Below are 19320 nucleotides of genomic sequence, written 5' to 3' on the forward strand. Positions count from 1 at the left end.
CTGAACTTTCTTTCTCAGGCACTGAAACAACTGAGGACCTCAGAATTCAAACCCTATATTATATTTGTAAAGCCTGCAATTCAGGAAAAAAGAAAGACCCCACCTATGTCCCCAGCTTGTGAGGACACGGCAGCCCCATTTGTAAGTTTAAAGTTGATTGTTTCTTTTCTGAAGGCCTAAGGGAGGCTGTTACAGGAATGCTTCTAGCTGCATAAGGTGCTTGCAGCTGAAGAGGGATGCGGGATGCACCTTCTGCACATGATTGTCTTTCCATTTTGCCTATTGAAAAACTTAAGATGATTGCATGGCCAGAAGGCTCAAGATGAACAGCTGGAAGTGCCTCCCAAACCAGGCAGGTGGCTTTTCCTGGGCTCACACCCCTCCACTCCCTCACATAAACACCCTCCCCCAAAATATGACACCTGTCAGGGACCTCATGTGAGTGTGACAGACTACACTCATCAAACTACATTCCTAGGCCAAACCCAAGTATTTTTAATTGAAATCCCAACTAACAAGGTCATTATCACTGCTTTCAAACCAGTTTGAATCATCAATGAATGAAGGGATTTCTAAAACTCGTGGATGAGATCATCTGATGTATCCTAAATGAACTTCTGTTTCACTGTCATAGATTCTTTGTTCAGCCCAGTCTATGTCAGGATGGCGAAACCCTCACCCAAAACCTAAGTATTTGACAGAGTTCTTCCAGGAGGTATGGACTCGGTGACTCATCTTTTTTGGTTCTTAACAGGGTCAGTCAGCAGAATGAGCTGGAAGTTATTATGGGTGGTGGGGGCAGTCAGAAGCAACTCAGTCCCAGAATAGACTTTGCTTGCTGTCCTATATAGCTGGTTTCATCTGAAGGAGGCCTTCTCGGATCCTTCCCCTTGGTCAGGAAGCTCCCTCCAAGTCAAGATTTTGATTCAGTCCTAGTTCATACTGATTTTCAGTTTTAACTGTCCACATTGATAGATTTTTTATTTTATTTTTTATTTTTAAAGACAGGGACTCACTATGTTGTCCAGGCTAGTCTTGAACTCCTGGGCTCGAGTGATCCTCCCACCTTGGCCTCCCAAAGTGCTGGGATTACAGGTGTAAGCCATTGTGCCTGGCCTTTTATTTTTTTTAGGACAGGGTCTTGCTATATTGCCCAGGCTGGAGTGCAGTGGTATAATCATGGCTCACTGCAGCCTTGAACTCCTGGGCTCAAGCAGTCTTCCTTCCTCAGCTTCCTAAGTAGCTGGGACTACAGGCATGTACCACCAACACCCAGCCAATTAAAAAAAAAAATTATAGAGACAGGGTGTCTCTGTGCTGCCCAGGGTGGTCTCAAACTCCTGGCCTCAAGTGATCCTCCTGCCTCAGCTTCCCAAAGTGTTGGGATTACAGGTGTGAGCCACCATACCTGGTCTCAGTAAATTATTTACAATGGCATACATACAAGGAACATTAGAAATTCTCTCCTTGGCCAGGTATGGTGGCTCACGCCTGTATCTCAGCACTTTGGGAGGCTGAGGTGGGCAGATTGCTTGAGCCCAGGAATTCAAGACCAGCCTGGGCAACTTGGTGAAACCCCGTCTCTACAAAAAAATTACAAAAATTAGCCAGGTGTGGTGGCACACACCTATAGTCCTAGCTACTCAGGAGACTGAGATGGGAGTGGGAGGATCACTTGAGCCTCATAGGTTAAGGCTGCAGTGAGCCATGACCATGCCACTGCATTCCAGCCTGCGTGACAGAGTGAGACTGCCTCCAAAAAAAAAGAAAAAAAAGAAAAAGAAATTTTCTCCTTTAGAAACTCTAAGGGGAAGACTGGCGCGGTGGCTCACGCCTATAATCCCAGCACTTTGGGAGGCCGAGGCAGGCGGATCACCTGAGGTCAGGAGTTGGAGAGCAGCCTGGCCAACATGGCGAAACCCCGTCTCATACTAAGAATACAAAAATGATTTTGTGTATTACACTAGGTATGGTGGCGCGTGCCTGTAATTCCAGCTATTCGGGAGGATGAGACAGGAGAAACACTTGAACCCAGGAGGCAGAGACTGCAGTGAGCCAAAATCACGCCACTGCACACTCTAGCCTGGGCAAGAGAGCAAGACTCTGTCTTAAAAAACACACACACACACACAAGAAACTCTAAGGGGAGTATCAACTTAAGTTTAGAATCATTTAGAAACATACAGTATTGACTGGGTGCAATGGCTCACACCTGTAATCCCAGCACTTCGGAGGGCCAAGGCGGGTGGATCACCTGAGGTCAGGAGTTTGAGACCAACCTGACCAACACGGTGAAACCCCGTCTCTACAAAAAAATTACAAAAATTAGCCAGGTGTGGTGGCACACACCTATAGTCCTAGCTACTCAGGAGACTGAGATGGGAGTGGGAGGATCACTTGAGCCTCATAGGTTAAGGCTGCAGTGAGCCATGACCATGCCACTGCATTCCAGCCTGCGTGACAGAGTGAGACTGCCTCCAAAAAAAAAGAAAAAAAAGAAAAAGAAATTTTCTCCTTTAGAAACTCTAAGGGGAAGACTGGCGCGGTGGCTCACGCCTATAATCCCAGCACTTTGGGAGGCCGAGGCAGGCGGATCACCTGAGGTCAGGAGTTGGAGAGCAGCCTGGCCAACATGGCGAAACCCCGTCTCATACTAAGAATACAAAAATGATTTTGTGTATTACACTAGGTATGGTGGCGCGTGCCTGTAATTCCAGCTATTCGGGAGGATGAGACAGGAGAAACACTTGAACCCAGGAGGCAGAGACTGCAGTGAGCCAAAATCACGCCACTGCACACTCTAGCCTGGGCAAGAGAGCAAGACTCTGTCTTAAAAAACACACACACACACACAAGAAACTCTAAGGGGAGTATCAACTTAAGTTTAGAATCATTTAGAAACATACAGTATTGACTGGGTGCAATGGCTCACACCTGTAATCCCAGCACTTCGGAGGGCCAAGGCGGGTGGATCACCTGAGGTCAGGAGTTTGAGACCAACCTGACCAACACGGTGAAACCCCGTCTCTATTAAATACAAAAAATTAGCCGCCGGGCGCGGTGGCTCAAGCCTGTAATCCCAGCACTTTGGGAGGCCGAGACGGGCGGATCACGAGGTCAGGAGATCGAGACCATCCTGGTTAACACGGTGAAACCCCGTCTCTACTAAAAATACAAAAAACTAGCCGGGCGAGGTGGCGGGCGCCTGTAGTCCCAGCTACTCGGGAGGCTGAGGCAGGAGAATGGCGGGAACCCGGGGGGCGGAGCTTGCAGTGAGCTGAGATCCGGCCCCTGAACCCCAGCCTGGGTGACAGAGCGAGACTCCGTCTCAAAAAAAAAAAAAAAATTAGCTGGGCATGGTGGCACGTGCCTGTAATCCCAGCTATTTGCGAGGCTGAGGCAGGAGAATTGCTTGAACTTGGAGGCGGAGGTTGCAATGAGCCGAGATTGTGCCATTGCACTCCAGCCTGGGCAACAAGAGTGAAACTCCATCTCAAAAACGAAAACCAGAAATGTACAGTATGCCCATCACATAACAAAAAAATCAGAGACAACCTAAATGTTCACTATCAGGACTCAGTTCAATATACTCCATTACATGACACTTACAGAATGTATTGAAATATTATTTTAGCCAGTTAAAAGCCATATGTTGGGGCCGGACGTGGTGGCTCACGCTTGTAATCCCAGCACTTTGGGAGGCCTAGGTGGGTGGATCACCAGAGGTCAGGAGTTTGAGATCAGCCTGGCCAACATGGTGAAACCCCGTCTCTACTAAAAATACAAAAATTGGCTGGGCATGGTGGCGGGCGTCTGTCATTCCAGCTACTTGGGAGGCTGAGGCAGGACAATCGCTTGAACCCGGGAGGCAGAGTTTTCAGTGAACTGAGATCGTGCCACTGTACTCCAGCCTGGGCGACAAAGCAAGACTCTGTCTCAAAAAAAAAAAAAAAACTAACTAAATACTTAAAAGCCATGTGTTGGAGGAATATTTGATGACATAGCTAAATACAAGAAAAAATAAATCAGAAAATAAATCAGGATTCTAATTTTGTGTTACACACAAAATACACTCAAATGCTAAAGGCAATTCTCCCTGAATAGTGGGCTCTTGACTAATTTTTGTTTTCTGTGTTTTACTGTGTGTTTTTTGGAAGAGGAGTTAACAACTTTATTGAGATAAAATTTACATACTGTACAATTCACCCATTTAAAGCATACAATTCAATGATGTATTCAGAGTTGTTGCAACCACCACAGTCAATTTAAGAGCATTTTCATTACCTCAGAAAGAAACCTTGAGCCCATTAGAATTTCCCATTATCTGTTTTCCTCCAGCCCCTTCCTAGCCACAGGCAACTGCTAATCTATGGTCACTATAAATTTGTCTATTCTAAACATTTCGTATAAATGGATTCATGCAATATAAGACCTTTTGTATCTGGCTTTTTTCACTTAGTATAATGTTTTTAAGGTTCATTCATGTATCAGTACTTCATTCTTTTTTTTTATGTCTGAATAATATTCCATTGTATAGAGTACCACATTTTGTTTACCCATTTATCAATTAATGAACATTTATGGATTTTCAGCTATTATGAATCATGTTATGAATATTCATATACAAGTTTTTGTGTGAACATGTTTTCATTTCTCTTGGGTGTATACCTTGGTGTGGAATTGCTGGGTCATAGGGCAGCTCTATGTTTAACATTTGGGGGAACTGCCAGACTCTACCATGGCAGCTGTACCATTTTACATTCCCAGCAGCAGCGTTCAAGAGTTCCCATTTCTCCACATCCTTACCAGCCCTTGTTATTGTCTGTCTTTTTAATCATAGCATTACTAGTAGTTGTGAAGTGGTATCTCATTGTGGTTCTGATTTGCATTTCTCTAATCATCAGTGAAGCTGAACATCTTTTCATGTGTTTATTGGCCATTTTTATATCTTTCTTGGAGAAATGTCTATTCAAATACTTTGTCCATTTTTAAATGTCCATTTTTTATTATTGAGTTGTAAGAATTCTTTATTTTGGATACAAGTCCTTTGTGAGATGCATGATTTGCGAATATTTTTTCCCATTCTGTGAGTTGTCTTTTCACTTTCTTTTTTTTTGTGTGTGAGACAGAGTTTTGCTCTTGCCCAGGCTGGAGTGCCATGGTGCGGTGTTGGCTCACTGAAACTTCCGCCTCCCAGGTTCAAGTGATTCTCCTGCCTCAACCTCCAAGTAGCTGGGATTACAGGCGCATGCCATCACGCCCGGCTAATTTTTTTTGTATTTTTAGTAGAGATGGGGTTTCACCATGTTGGCCAGGCTGGTCTCAAACTCGTGACCTTGGGTGATCTGCCTGCCTCGGCCTTCTAAAGTGCTGGGAGGCACCACACCTGGCCCTTACTTTCTTGATAGCGTCCTTTGAGGCATAACATTTTAAAATGTGATAAAGCCCAATGTGTTTTTTCTTTTTTTGCTTATATTTTTGGTATCGTATCTAAGAAATCATTGTTGAATCCAAGGTCATAAAGATTTACTCCTTTGTTTTCTTTTAAGATATTTATAGTTGTAGCAGTTACATTTGGATCCATCATCTATTTTGTGTTATTTTCTGTGGATTGTGTGAAGTAGGGGTCCAACTTCATTCTTTGCAGGTGGATAGCCAGTTACCCCAGCATCACTGGTTGAAAAAACTATTTTCTCATTTAATTATTTTGACACCCTTGTCTAGAATCAATTGGCAAGAAAAGTAAGGGTTTCTCTCCGGAGTCTCAGTCCCATTCCACTGGTCTACATGTCTATTGTTAGGCCAGCACCACACCGTCTTGCTTCGATTACTAGCTTTGTAGTAAGTTTTGAACTCAGGTTTTTCAAGCTTGTTTTGGCTCTTCTGGGTCCTTTGCATTGCCATATGAGTTTTAGGATCAATCTGCCCATTCGTTTTACTGTATTGGCTTTGTTTTGTTTTGCAAATATTTCAGGTTTGAATAAGCAGGGGAGAAATGGCTCATTTTTCAAAGAGTCAAGAAGTCATTAGGAGAATAAGAGGCAGCTTTCTAGGACTCAAGGAAGGTTCTGCCAAATAATCAGGTCCACAGGCAGTGCCAGCTTTCTAGGAGTCAGAACCCTCCCTGGCCCATGATTGTTATTTCAAGAGAAGCAGCTGCACTCTATTCCCAGTGTCCTTCCAGCCTGGCCCGTTTTGCCGTCTATCCCATCTCTTGTATTGCCCACCAGAATACTGCATTCCAAGCAGGTGGGCTGATGATGAAATGCAGCTGGTCCATTCGAGCTCCACCACCCTGCAGCTGTGAGTAGGCAGCAAGGTCACAGTGAGGCTGTTCAACACAGAGTCCCCGGTTCTACTCCCAGAGATTCTGACCTAGGGGGTTTGGAGTGGGGCCCAGGCACTCCATTTTTAAACACACAGCCTTTCATGTGGTTTTGATGTATGTTGGCAGACCCCAGATGACATTTGGAGAAATTCCTCACAAAGGCATGGGTTTTGTGTAACGTTAAATATCTGTCCATTGTCTCCCCCACCTGAGTTCCTGGTAGGGGACCCAAAACATCCTCTGTCTGTTTCCTTGCTGACCACAAGTTAATGAGGCTTCTGGCTTCTGACCCAGCAAAGCTAATCCAACCTGGGGGTGATGGACAGCATGGGGGAATCTTTCCTATGTGATCTTCGGGACTGTGACTCTTGCTGAAGACATAGGTGGCGAGTTCCATCTTTACAGGCCAGGAAAGGGTTTCAGGGGATTTATGACTGCAAAGCAAATGTCACGTGTTTTTATTCCATTAGAGATTTACTGAAGTTCTTTGAGATGCAGATATTTATTAGGAAGATTGTGGTTCTTTGTGGCAAAAATTTTTCTTCTATAATTTCTCAACTAGCCAAATGCTTCCAGGATGAACCATGTGGGTGCCTGGAGGAGGAGAAACGGGAAGCAGCAGACAGGTCTATAGGATGGATGTGTGTCAGGGAGTGGGAAAGGAGGGGTTGAAGAGCCAGAGGGCAGTTATGGGATAGTGCGAAGTGCTTCTGAGTATGAAAGTAGCCCTGCAAGAATATTCTATATGGAATATAGAATTGAGAAATGTCTCCCAATTTAATCCAATTTTTTCCCTCCTGGAGGAGAAAAGAAGAAATTATCTCAGCCTTCTTAGATAGTACATTTCAACTGTCTTTGAAGTAGCATGCCACACCCTTTTCCTAGATCTTGAGGACTCAAATCCTGAAATTTCAGATGCTCTCACTAAAGTAGGAATTGGGTTTTGACTGGTGACAGAGAGAAGACGGGAATATTTTGGAATGTACGTCTCTTTGGGAGAGAACAGAACTCACCCTTTCCCTGTGGCAGCATGAAAACACCGAGCCCCTAGAAACAGAGCGGAGATGGCAACAGAGGACTAAAAAGGGGAATGAGTGAATGCCAGCAACAAATTTCATTTTGTAGGCCGGGCGCGGTGGCTCAAGCCTGTAATCCCAGCACTTTGGGAGGCCGAGACGGGCGGATCATGAGGTCAGGAGATCGAGACCCTCCTGGCTAACACGGTGAAACCCCGTCTCTACTAAAATACAAAAAAAACTAGCCGGGCGAGGTGGCGGGCGCCTGTAGTCCCAGCTACTCGGGAGGCTGAGGCAGGAGAATGGCGTAAACCCGGAGGCGGAGCTTGCAGTGAGCTGAGATCCGGCCACTGCACTCCAGCCTGGGCGACAGAGCGAGACTCCGCCTCAAAAAAAAAAAAAAAAAATTTCATTTTGTAATTTTACTTAGAATGGGCCTACCACTTTCCTGTTTTCCAAAACCAGGCAGATTGTCAGACAGCTACTCACCCGAACTGATACTTATTAGAGGTTCTTTTGAATGGAGATGCAAACAGTGCCCACATTGGGTAAGATGGAGTTGTTGCCTATACCTTAATGTTAGGTGTCAGGAAGGCAATCTGATTAAAGAGATCAGCTGCCCTAAGGACATGGGGAATTTGATTAGAATTGTCCAGTGCTTTCTTAAATAACTCCACTTTGCTGTGCTAGTGTTTAGCTCTGGTGTGAGGAAATGAAAAGAATTTAGTTCTACACTATGAATTTAGGCGTCTTCAGGAGGGCATTGGAATGATTTCTTCTTCCACTAGTTGATTACAGAAATGTTTGCTCTGTTTTTATATAGTTATTATTTATAGTTCTTTCTTACAATTATTTAACTTGTGTACTAAATGCCATGCAGCACAATACTACTACTTCTTTGGAAGTACTTCTGAGCCAGGAAGTGTGATATTGGCATATATACACGGATATAGAATCAGCATTCCCAATGCACTTCCTATCATGGCTTTGAGTTCATAGGTCCTCAGGAGATATCCTGTGAGTGAATGACTGAACAGTGATTGTGTCTACTGCCCATTAACTTTCTTTGAAGTTTGACGTGATGTTGTCCCTACACTCTGTTCTTGTGTACACGGTTGGTTTGTCAGTGAGACGTAGTCATCCACTCATCACTTAAAAGTTAAAGGTTGGAACATTGCTCAAGACAAAGGCTATAGGTTTGTTACAGGAGAACAACCCAGTTGCTCCTTTTACCACCCCTTTCCTTGCAGGATGAGCAGCAGCAAGAGATGGCCGCTTCCGCCGCCTTCATAGACCAGCATTACGGGCACCTGGTAGACGCCGTGCTGGTGAAGGAGGATCTCCAGGGTGCCTACAGCCAGCTCAAAGTAGTCTTAGAGAAGCTGAGCAAGGACACTCACTGGGTACCTGTTAGTTGGGTCAGGTGACTTTATCCCAGAACATCCAAGCTGCATGGGACCTTGAAGATCAACTAGTCCAGACTCCCTCATTTTACCATCAAGGAATCTTGAGCGCAGAGAGGGGGAGAATTCTCCACAAACTGCATTGTCGAGAAGAGTATAAGTGGGAAGTCTTGTTTGTTGTTGGTTTTTGTCTGTTGTTTTTCACTGCACCTCTTTGGATCATGATTTGAAAGGGGCATATCAGAAAACAGCACATTTCATTCATTAAAGTATCACAGGCAAGCTGACCCTGATTCTTTGTACCAAAGTTAAGTAGCCACTGTCTTTTGCAGGTGATAGTGGTTAATTTATACAGTACTGATTTGCAGAATTAATTTAAGCATTTTAAACATAGTGACGCTTAGTAGTTTATTTGGAAGCTAACTTGTTTTATCCAAGGGGATTTTACATGTAACTGAAATTCCCTGTCTTCAAGCACTAAAATGTTGATCTTAACCTTGTTTTGAAGTGCTTGCCTGGTAATAGAAAATTGGTTCTCTGCCTATTTTAAAATAGTGAATATACGTAAATTGTCTCTGGAAGGCTGAGGCACACTTCACCATCAACATGAATCACTGTACTATTCTATACTGCAGTGGTGCCTTCAGGGACTGGAGGAATGTAAGGTTGCCTTTCCCCTTTCTGAATACCCTCAGATTCCTAACATTGAGCCCTTGCTTTGTTTGATTTGTTCTATTCCATCCATTGTTCCTTTTGTTACTGACAGTTGCCTTGGTCCTAGCCAGTCCCTGCCATGAGATCATAGGGGCTCCTGTTGTGCTAGATCTTGGGAAACCAAATGACTCTCCCTGTCAAAACTATGGCTACGCCGCTGTAAACCATTTGTCAAGAATAAAAGTATGTAGACCCAGAGTGTGGGCCTAATGGGTTGTCTCTGAGCAAAAATGATTATCACCCAGGATTCATGATATATCTTAGCTGCTCAGAGAATTTTTTTATTATTATTAATAGCCAACAACAGTCTTTATTCTGTGCTGGATGCTATGCTAAGGCCTTTACATACATTACCCTGATAAATACACCAAGCTAATAAGGTAGGATTCTTATCTCATTGTACAAATGAGAAAAAAAAAATAAAGCTTAGACAGTTTAAATAATGTGCCCAAGTTTGCACAGATTAAAAAAAAAAAAAATTGCAGGCCAGGCAGTGTAGTGCATGCCTGTAATCCTAGCACTTTGGGAGGCCGAGGTGGGTGGATTGCTTGAGCTCAGGAGTTCGAGACCAGTCTGGGCAATGTGTTGAAATCCCATTTCTACAAAAAATACAAAAACTAGCCGGGTGTGGTGGTGTGTGCTTGCAGTCCCAGCTACTCAGGAGGCTGAGGTGGGATGAACGAGGAGGTCAAGGCTGCAGTGAGCCATGATTGTGCCACTGCACTCCAGCCTGGGTGACAGAGTGAGACCCTACCTCAAAAAAAAATTTAAAAAATAAAAAAATGCAGAGCTATGGTATTTGAGCCTAAATCTCCCAAATACCAGAGATGATTGTTAACCAGTATACTATACTGCCTCATTCTTTTGTGGACCCATAATCGAGGCTACTAATGTAATTCACTTGTAAATGATGAATGTGTTCACAGCTAGAATTTATAATATGAAGTGTGACTATAACTTCTAAGACTGAAAAGGCTACATACACACGTGTACATTTTCAAGTTCTTTTACTCATGAAAGGAAAAGGAGGCCAGGTTGAAGGTGAACCACCAGGGAGAAGGTTTGCCACCCATTTAGAAATTTCCATTTTACCTTCTACACAAGGATACCTTTGCAACTCTCTAGCTCATGAACCTGGTAGGTCCACGTAACAGGATCACATTCTTCAGAACTTTCTAGCAAAAAGATGGAGACTTCTTTGCACTTAGAGAGTATTGGATTCTTATCAAGTGAAATTGGTCTTGAGCTGATCCACAGAGAGCTAGGCCAGGGAGGGCAGCTGTCCCTGAAGTGGACAACTAGCACATGCAAAGTTGTTATGCAGGATAATGCCTGTAATCCTAGCACTTTGGGAGGCGGAGGTGGGTGTATCACTTGAGGTCAGGAGTTTGAGATCAGCCTGGCCAAAATGGTGAAACCCCGTCTCTACTAAAAAAAAAAAAAAAAAAAAAAATAGTGGGCATGGTGGCAGGGGCCTGTTGTAATCCCAGCTACTTGGGAGGCTGAGGCAGGAGAATCACTTAAACCTGGGAAGCAGAGGTTGCAGTGAGCTGAGATCGTGCCACTGCACTCCAGCCTGGGTGACAAGTGAGACTCTGTCTCAAAAAAAAAAGTTGTTATTCAGGAGAGCTGAGATCTGAAGTCTGCTCACAGGCAAAAACAAAACAAACCCACATACATTAAAAATTACTTTTGAAGATCCCTTTGGGAGGCACTATGGTGGAGATCCTAATCAAGTCTCAAAGTCCCATGTAGGCGGTTTTCCCTCCAGTGTGGGAACACAGTGGTTGGGCACCCGATGACATTCTTTCTGCATTTTATACCACTCCACAGGCGTTTTCTGCTGCTTACATAATATTTTTACACAATTGTCAGATGAAATGATAGTAATTCTCTTTATATGTATTATGAAGCAGAGTATTAAAAAGTGATCCTTAGCCAAGTGTGGTGACTCACGCCTGTAATCCCAGCACTTTGGGAGGCTGAGGCAGGAGGATCACTTGGGCTCAGGAGTTCAAGACCAGCCTGGGCAACATAACAAGACCTTGTCTCTATTAAACATAAAATTAGGGCCAGCAGCATTGGCTCATGTTGGCTCACGCCTGTAATCCCAGCACTTTGGGAGGCTAAAGCAGGTGGATCACTTGAGGCCAGGAGTTTGAGACCAGTCTGGCCAATATGGTGAAACCCTGTTTCTACTAAAAATACAAACATTAGCCAGGCATGGTGGCACGTGCCTATAATCCCAGCTACTTAAGAGGCTGAAGCACGAGAATCACTTGAACCTCAGAGAGGTTGCAGTGAGCCAAGATCATGCCATTGCACTCCAACCTGGGCAACAGAGCAAGACTGTGTCTTGAATAAATAAATAAATAAAAATAAAAATTTAAAAATTGGCTCAGAGGGGAGGTTCCAAGATGGCCGAATAGGAACAGCTCCAGTCTGCAGCTCCCAGTATGAGCGACGCAGATTTCTGCATTTCCAACTGAGGTACTGGCTTCATCTCACTGGGGCTTGTCAGACAGTGGGTGCAGCCCATGGAGCAGGGCAGGACATCACCTCACCTGGGAAGTACAAGGGGTCAGGGAATTCCCTTTCCTAGCAAAGGGAAGCCGTGACAGACGGTACCTGGAAAATCAGACACTCCCACCCTAATACTGTGCTTTTCCAAGGCCTTAGCAAATGGCACACCAGAAGATTATATACCATGCCTGGCTCGGAGGGTCCAACACCCATGGAGCCTCACTCACTACTAGCACAGGAATCTGAGATTGAACTGCAAGGTGGCAGCGAGGCTGGGGGAGGGGCGTCCACCATTGCTGAGGCTTGAGTAGGTAAACAAAGCGGCCTGGAAGCTCAAACTGGGTGGAGCCCACGGCAGCTCAAGGAGGCCTGCCTGCCTCTGTAGACTCCACCTCTGGGGGCAGAGCATAGCTGAACAAAAGGCAGCAGAAACTTCTGCAGACTTAAACGTCCCTGTCTGACAGCTTTGAAGAGAGTAGTGCTTTTCCCAGCACAGAGTTTGAGATCTGAGAACAGACAGACTGCCTCCTCAAGTGGGTCCCTGACCCCCAAGTAGCCTAACTGGAAAACACCTCCCAGTAGGGGCCGACTGACACCTCTCAGCCGGGTGCCCCTCTGAGAGAAGCTTCCAGAAGAAGGACCAGACAGCAACATTTGCTGTTCTGCAATATTTGCTGTTCTGCAGCCTCTGCTGGTGATAGCCAGGCAAACAACATCTGGAATGGACCTCCAGCAAACTCCAACAGACCTGCAGCTGACGGTCCTGACTGTTAGAAGGAAAGCTAACAAACAGAAAGGACACCCACACCAAAACCACATCTGTACGTCACCATCATCAAAGATCAAAGGTAGATAAAACCACAAAGAGGGGGTGAAACCAGAGCAGAAAAGCTGAAAATTCAAAAAATCAGAGCACCTCTTCTCCTCCAAAGGAACGCAGTTCCTCGCCAGCAATGGAACAAAGCTGGATGGAGAATGACTTTGATGAGTTGAGAAAAGAAGGCTTCAGACGATCAGTAATAATAAACGTCTGCAAGCTAAAGGAGGATGTTTGAACCCATCGCAAAGAAGCTGAAAACCTTGAAAAAAGATTAGGTGAATGGCTAACTAGAATAAACAGTGTAGAGAAGTCCTTAAATGAACTGATGGAGCTGAAAACCATGGCACGAGAACTACGTGATGCATGCACAAGCTTCAGTAGCCGATTTGATCAAGTGGAAGAAAGGGTATCAGTAATTGAAGATCAAATGAATGAAATGAAGTGAGAAGAGAAGTTTAGAGAAAAAAGAGTGAAAAGAAATGAACAAAGCCTCCAAGAAATATGGGACTATGTGAAAAGACCAAATCTACATCTGATTGGTGTACCTGAAAGTGACGGGGAGAATGGAACCAAGTTGGAAAACACTCTTCAGGATATTATCCAGGAGAACTTCCCCAACCTAGCCAGGCAGGCCAATGTTCAAATTTAGGAAATATGGAGAATGCCACAAAGATACTCCTCAAGAAGAGCAACTCCAAGACACATAATTGTCAAATTCACCAAAGTTGAAATGAAGGAAAAAATGTTAAGGGCAGCCAGAGAGAAAGGCCAGGTTACCCACAAAGGGAAGCCCATGAGACTAACAGCAGATCTCTTGGCAGAAACTCTACAAGCCAGAAAAGAGTGGGGGCCAATATTCAACATTCTTAAAGAAAAGAATTTTTAAACCAGAATTTCATATCCAGCCAAACTAAGCTTCATAAATGAAGGAGAAATAAAATCCTTTACAGACAAACAAATGCTGAGAGATTTTGTCACCACCAGGCCTGCCTTACAAGAGCTCTGGAAGGAAGCGCTAAACATGGAAAGGAACAACTGGTACCAGCCACTGCAAAAACATGCCAAATTGTAAAGACCATCAATGCTAGGAAGGAACTGCATCAACTAACGAGCAAAATAACCAGCTAACATCATAATGACAGGATCAGATTCACACTTAACAATATTAACCTTAAATGTAAATGGGCTAAATGCTCCAATTAAAAGACATAGACCGGCAAATTGGATAAAGAGTCGAGACCCATCAGTGTGAGACCCATCTCACGTGCAGAGACACACATGGGCTCAAAATAAAGGGATGGAGGAAGATCTACCAAGCAAATGGAAAACAAAAAAATGCAGGGGTTGCAATTCTCATCTCTGATAAAACAGACTTTAAACCAACAAAGATCAAAAGAGACAAAGAAGGCCATTACATAGTGGTAAAGGGATCAATTCAACAAGAAGAGCTAACTGTCCTAAATAATATGCACGCAATACAGGAGCACCCAGATTCATAAAGCAAGTCCTTAGAGACTTACCAAGAGACTTAGACTCCCACACAATAATAATGGGAGACTTTAACACCCCACTGTCAACATTAGACAGATCAACAAGACAAAAAGTTAACAAGTATATCCAGGAATTGAATTCAGCTCTGCACCAAGCAGACCTAATAGACATCTACAGAACTCTCCACCCCAAATCAACAGAATATACATTCTTCTCAGCACCACATCACACTTATTCCAAAATTGACCACATGGTTGGAAGTAAAGCACTCTTCAGCAAATGTAAAAGAACAGAAATTATAACAAACTGTCTCTCAGACCACAGTGCAATCAAACTAGAACTCAGGATTAAGAAACTCACTCAAAACGCTCAACTACATGGAAACTGAACAACCTGCTCCTGAATGACTACCGGGTACATAATGAAATGAAGGCAGAAATAAAGATGTTCTTTGAAACCAATGAGAACAAAGACACAACATACCAGAATCTCTGGGACACATTTAAAGCACTGTGTAGAGGGAAATTTATAGCACTAAATGCCCACAAGAGAAAGCAGGAAAGATCTAAAATTGACACCCTAACATCACAAGTAAAAGAACTAGAGAAGCAAGAGCAAACACATTCAAAAGCTAGCAGAAGGCAAGAAATAACTAAGATCAGAGCAGAACTGAAGGAGATGGAGATACAAAAAACCATTAAAAAAATCAGTGAATCCAGGAGGTGGTTCTTTGAAAAGATCAACAAAATTGATAGACTGCTAGCAAGACTAATAAAGAAGAAAAGAGAGAAGAATCAAATAGATGCAATAAAAAAATGATAAAGGGGATATCACCACCAATCCCACAGAAATACAAACTACCATCAGAGAATACTGTAAACACCTCTACGCAAATAAACTAGAAAATCTAAAAGAAATGGATAAATTCCTGGACACACACCCTCCCAAGACTAAACCAGGAAGTTGAATCCCTGAATAGACCAATAACAGGTTCTGAAATTGAGGCAATAATTAATAGCCTACCAACCAAAAAAAATCCAGGACCAGACGGATTAATAGCCGAATTCTACCAGAGGTACAAAGAGGAACTGGTACCATTCCTTCTGAAACTATTCCAGTCAATAGAAAAAGAGGGAATCCTCCCTAATTCATTTTATGAGGCCAACATCATCCTGATACCAAAGCCTGACAGAGACACACACAAAAAAGAGAATTTTAGATCAGTATCCCTGATGAACATCGATGCAAAAATCCTCAATAAAATACTGGCAAACTGAATCCAGCAGCACATCAAAAAGTTTATCCACTACGATCAAGTTGACTTCATCCCTGGGATGCAAGACTGATTCAACATATGCAAATCAATAAACATAATCCATCATATAAACAGAACCAAAGACAAAAACCACATGATTATCTCAATAGATGCAGAAAAGACCTTTGACAAAATTCAGCCCTTCATGCTAAAAACTCTCAATAAATTAGGTATTGATGCAGCATATCTCAAAATAACAAGAGCTATTTATGAGAAACCCACAGCCAGTATCATACTGAATGGGCAAAACCTGGAAGCATTCCCTTTGAAAACTGGCACAAGACAAGGATGCCCTCTCTCACCACTCCTATTCAACATAGTGTTGGAAGTTCTGGCCAGGGCAATCAGGCAAGAGAAAGAAATAAAGGGTATTCAATTAGGAAAAGAGGAAGTCAAATTGTCCCCATTTGCAGATGACATGATTGTATATTTAGAAAACCCCACTCTCTCAGCCCAAAATCTCCTAAAGCTGATAAGCAACTTCAGCAAAGTCTCAGGATACAAAATCAATGTGCAAAAATCACAAAGCATTCCTATACACCAATAACAGACAGAGAGCCAAATCATGAGTGAACTCCCATTCACAATTGCTTCAAAGAGAATAAAATACCTAGGAATCCAACTTACAAGGGATGTGAAGGACCTCTTCAAGGAGAACTACAAACCACTGCTCAACGAAATAAAAGAGGACACAAACAAATGGAAAAACATTCCATGCTCATGGATAGGAAGAATCAATATTGTGAAAATGGCCACACTGCCCAAGGTAATTTATAGATTCAATGCCATCCCCATCAAGCTACCAATGACTTTCTTCACAGAATTGGAAAAAGCTACTTTAAAGTTCATATGGAACCAAAAAAGAGCCCGCATTGCCAAGACAATCCTAAGCCAAAAGAACAAAGCTGGAGGCATCATGCTACCTGACTTTGAACTATACTACAAGGCTACAGTAACCAAAACAGCATGGTACTGGTACCAAAACAGAGATATAGACCAATGAAACAGAATAGAGCCCCCAGAAATAATATCACACACCTACAACCATCTGATCCTTGACAAACCTGACAAAAATAAGAAATGGGGAAAGGATTCCCTATTTAATAAATGGTGCTGGGAAAACTGGCTGGCCATATGTAGAAAGCTGAAACTGGATCCCTTCCTTATATCTTATACAAAAATTAATTCAAGATGGATTAAAGACTTAAATGTTAGACCTTAAACCATACAAACCCTAGAAGAAAACCTAGGCAATACTATTCAGGTCATAGGCATGGGCAAGGACTTCATGACTAAAACACCAAAAGCAGTGGCAACAAAAGCCAAACTTGACAAATGGGATCTAATTAAACTAAAGAGCACAGCAAAGGAAACTACCATCAGAGTGAATGGGCAACCTACAGAATGGGAGAAAATTTTTGCAATCTACCCATCTGACAAAGGGCTAATATCCAGAATCTACAAAGAACTTAAACAAATTTACAAGAAAAAAATCAAACAACCACATCAAAAACTGGGCAAAGGATGTGAACAGACACTTCTCAAGACATTTATGCAGCCAACAGACACATGAAAAAATGCTCATCATCACTGGCCATCAGAGAAATGCAAATCAACATCACAATGAGATACCATCTCATACCAGTTAGAATGGTGATCATTAAAAAGTCACAAAACAACAGGTGCTGGAGAGGATGTGGAGAAATAGGAACACTTTACACTGTTGGGGGGACTGTAAACTAGTTCAACCATTGTGGAAGACAGTGTGGCGATTCCTCAAGGATCTAGAACTAGAAATATCATTTGACCCAGCCATCCCATTACTGGGCATATACCCAAAGGATTATAAATCATGCTGCTATAAAGACACATGCACACATATGTTTATTGTGGCACTATTCACAATAGCAGAGACTTGGAACCAACCCAGGTGTCCGTCAATGATAGACTGGATTAAGAAAATATGGCACATATACACCATGGAATACTATGCAGCCATAAAAAAAGGATGAGTTCATGTCCTTTGTAGAGACATGGATGAAGCTGGAAACCATCATTCTGAGCAAACTATCGCAAGGACAGAAAACCAAACACCACATGTTCTCACTCATAGGTGGGAACTGAACAATGAGAACACTTGGACACAGGGTGGGGAACATCACACACTGGGGCCTGTCATGGGGTGGGGGGAGGGAGGAGGGATAGCATTAGGAGATATACCTAATGTAAATGATGAGTTAACGGGTGGAGCATACCAACATGGCACATTTGTACATATGTAACAAACCTGCACGTTGTGCACATGTACCCTGGAACTTAAAGTAAAAAAAAAAAAAAAAAAAAAAAATTAGCTGGGCATGGTGCCGTGCCCCTGTGGTCCCAGCTACTCAGGAAGCTGAGGTGGGAGAATTGCTTGAGTCCTCACTCAATGGAGGCTTCAGTGAGCTCTGATTGCACCACTGCACTCCAGCCTGAGCAACAAAGTGAGACCCTGTCTCAAAAAAAAAAAAAAAAAAAAAAACACTGATCCTTGCTTTATTTCCTGTCAAGGCAGCCCCTAATCCCCAAGACAAGCTGTGTCTACAGCTGTTTGTTGGCTACCAGATTTATGGGAGTAGGAAGGGTAGGGCCCCAGAGACAGAGGTCATTTGGAAGGCATTTTTGCAGTTCATGCAGAAAACTGTTGTTAAAAAATGCACCTGTGTTCAAATATTTATTGGTGGAATGTGTGTAAATGTAATTCCAAGCCCCATTTCAACTAGCAGTCCATATGTTCTGAGCCCCTGGGCAAAATTTTGGAAAAAGTCCATCACTCTGGGCCCAACACTAATAAATCTCCTTATTACAAACCCCTCAAAATGGATCTTTTTTAATCCTTGGGTCTTCAAACAGATAAGTTGGCTGCCTGTATCTACAGCCAGAGAGGATGTGCTCTCTAGAGGAATTTTCTAGGTCAGAAGTGTTAAATAGGTGGCATATGTGCAGCCAATGCCCATTCCTGCACCTATGGAAAACATTACTAATTGATCACAGCACTCTCCTAATGTGATCACAGCACTCTCCTGTTGAATTTAGAATCTAAATTCAACAGGAGAGTGCTGTGATCAATTAGTAATGTCTTTGGCTCTTTTGGGACAGTGTTCAGTATCAGTTGGGCAGAATTAGTGAGTTATTCCTGTTTGCCATTCTCAATCCACTGATTTGTAACCTTCCCTGCTATCCACTTCACTCCCTGTGAATGGGTTTAAGAAAGTTAGAACCATCTGTCATTTACAGGCAGTGCTCAGATAGATTACCCAATTGTATGTTCAAATACATGCTTTAAAACATGTGGCCAATCAAATTGTGTATCCACTTATCCAGTATCATATCATTTATGCTACCAATCACAGGACCATGCATCCAAACAATAACACTTGATAATTTCTTTAATAACTGCAGAGTTCAGCATTATGCACAAAGCCCATTTTTAATCAGATAGTTAAGAACCTATAAGTAGCATTTCTCTATTTGGTGGAGTTAATATTGATCGATTTCTTTCTTTCTTTCTTTTTTTTTTTTTTGAGACAGAGTGTCTGTCGCCCAGGCTGGAGTGCAATAGCATGATCTCAGCTGACTGCAACCTCCACCTTCTAGGTTCAAGCAATTCTCCTGCCTCAGCCTCCTGAGTAGCTAGGATTACAGTAGGATTACAGGCACCTGCCACCACG

General features: G+C 43.1%; 1 protein-coding gene across 4 annotated transcripts in view; it reads left to right on the plus strand.

Moving 5' to 3' along the window:
* Positions 1-9671, plus strand: part of MPP3 (membrane palmitoylated protein 3) — a 33659-nt gene extending 23988 nt beyond the window's left edge. For 2 of the 4 annotated variants that reach the window (XM_033182833.1, XM_033182832.1), the window contains 2 exons: positions 19-141; positions 8595-9671. In XM_033182833.1, the coding sequence (XP_033038724.1) occupies positions 19-141; positions 8595-8771 (300 nt within the window). In that variant the 3' untranslated portion in view covers positions 8772-9671. Of the gene's footprint in view, positions 1-18; positions 142-174; positions 716-8594 lie in introns of all 4 variants that reach the window. The other 2 variants (XR_004430542.1, XM_033182834.1) reach the window with 2 other exon arrangements.
* The last annotated feature ends 9649 nt before the right edge of the window (positions 9672-19320 follow it).

The sequence above is a fragment of the Trachypithecus francoisi genome, unplaced genomic scaffold (genome assembly GCF_009764315.1).
Source record: "Trachypithecus francoisi isolate TF-2019V2 unplaced genomic scaffold, Tfra_2.0 Lachesis_group20, whole genome shotgun sequence".
NCBI classification, from domain to species: Eukaryota; Metazoa; Chordata; class Mammalia; order Primates; family Cercopithecidae; genus Trachypithecus; species Trachypithecus francoisi.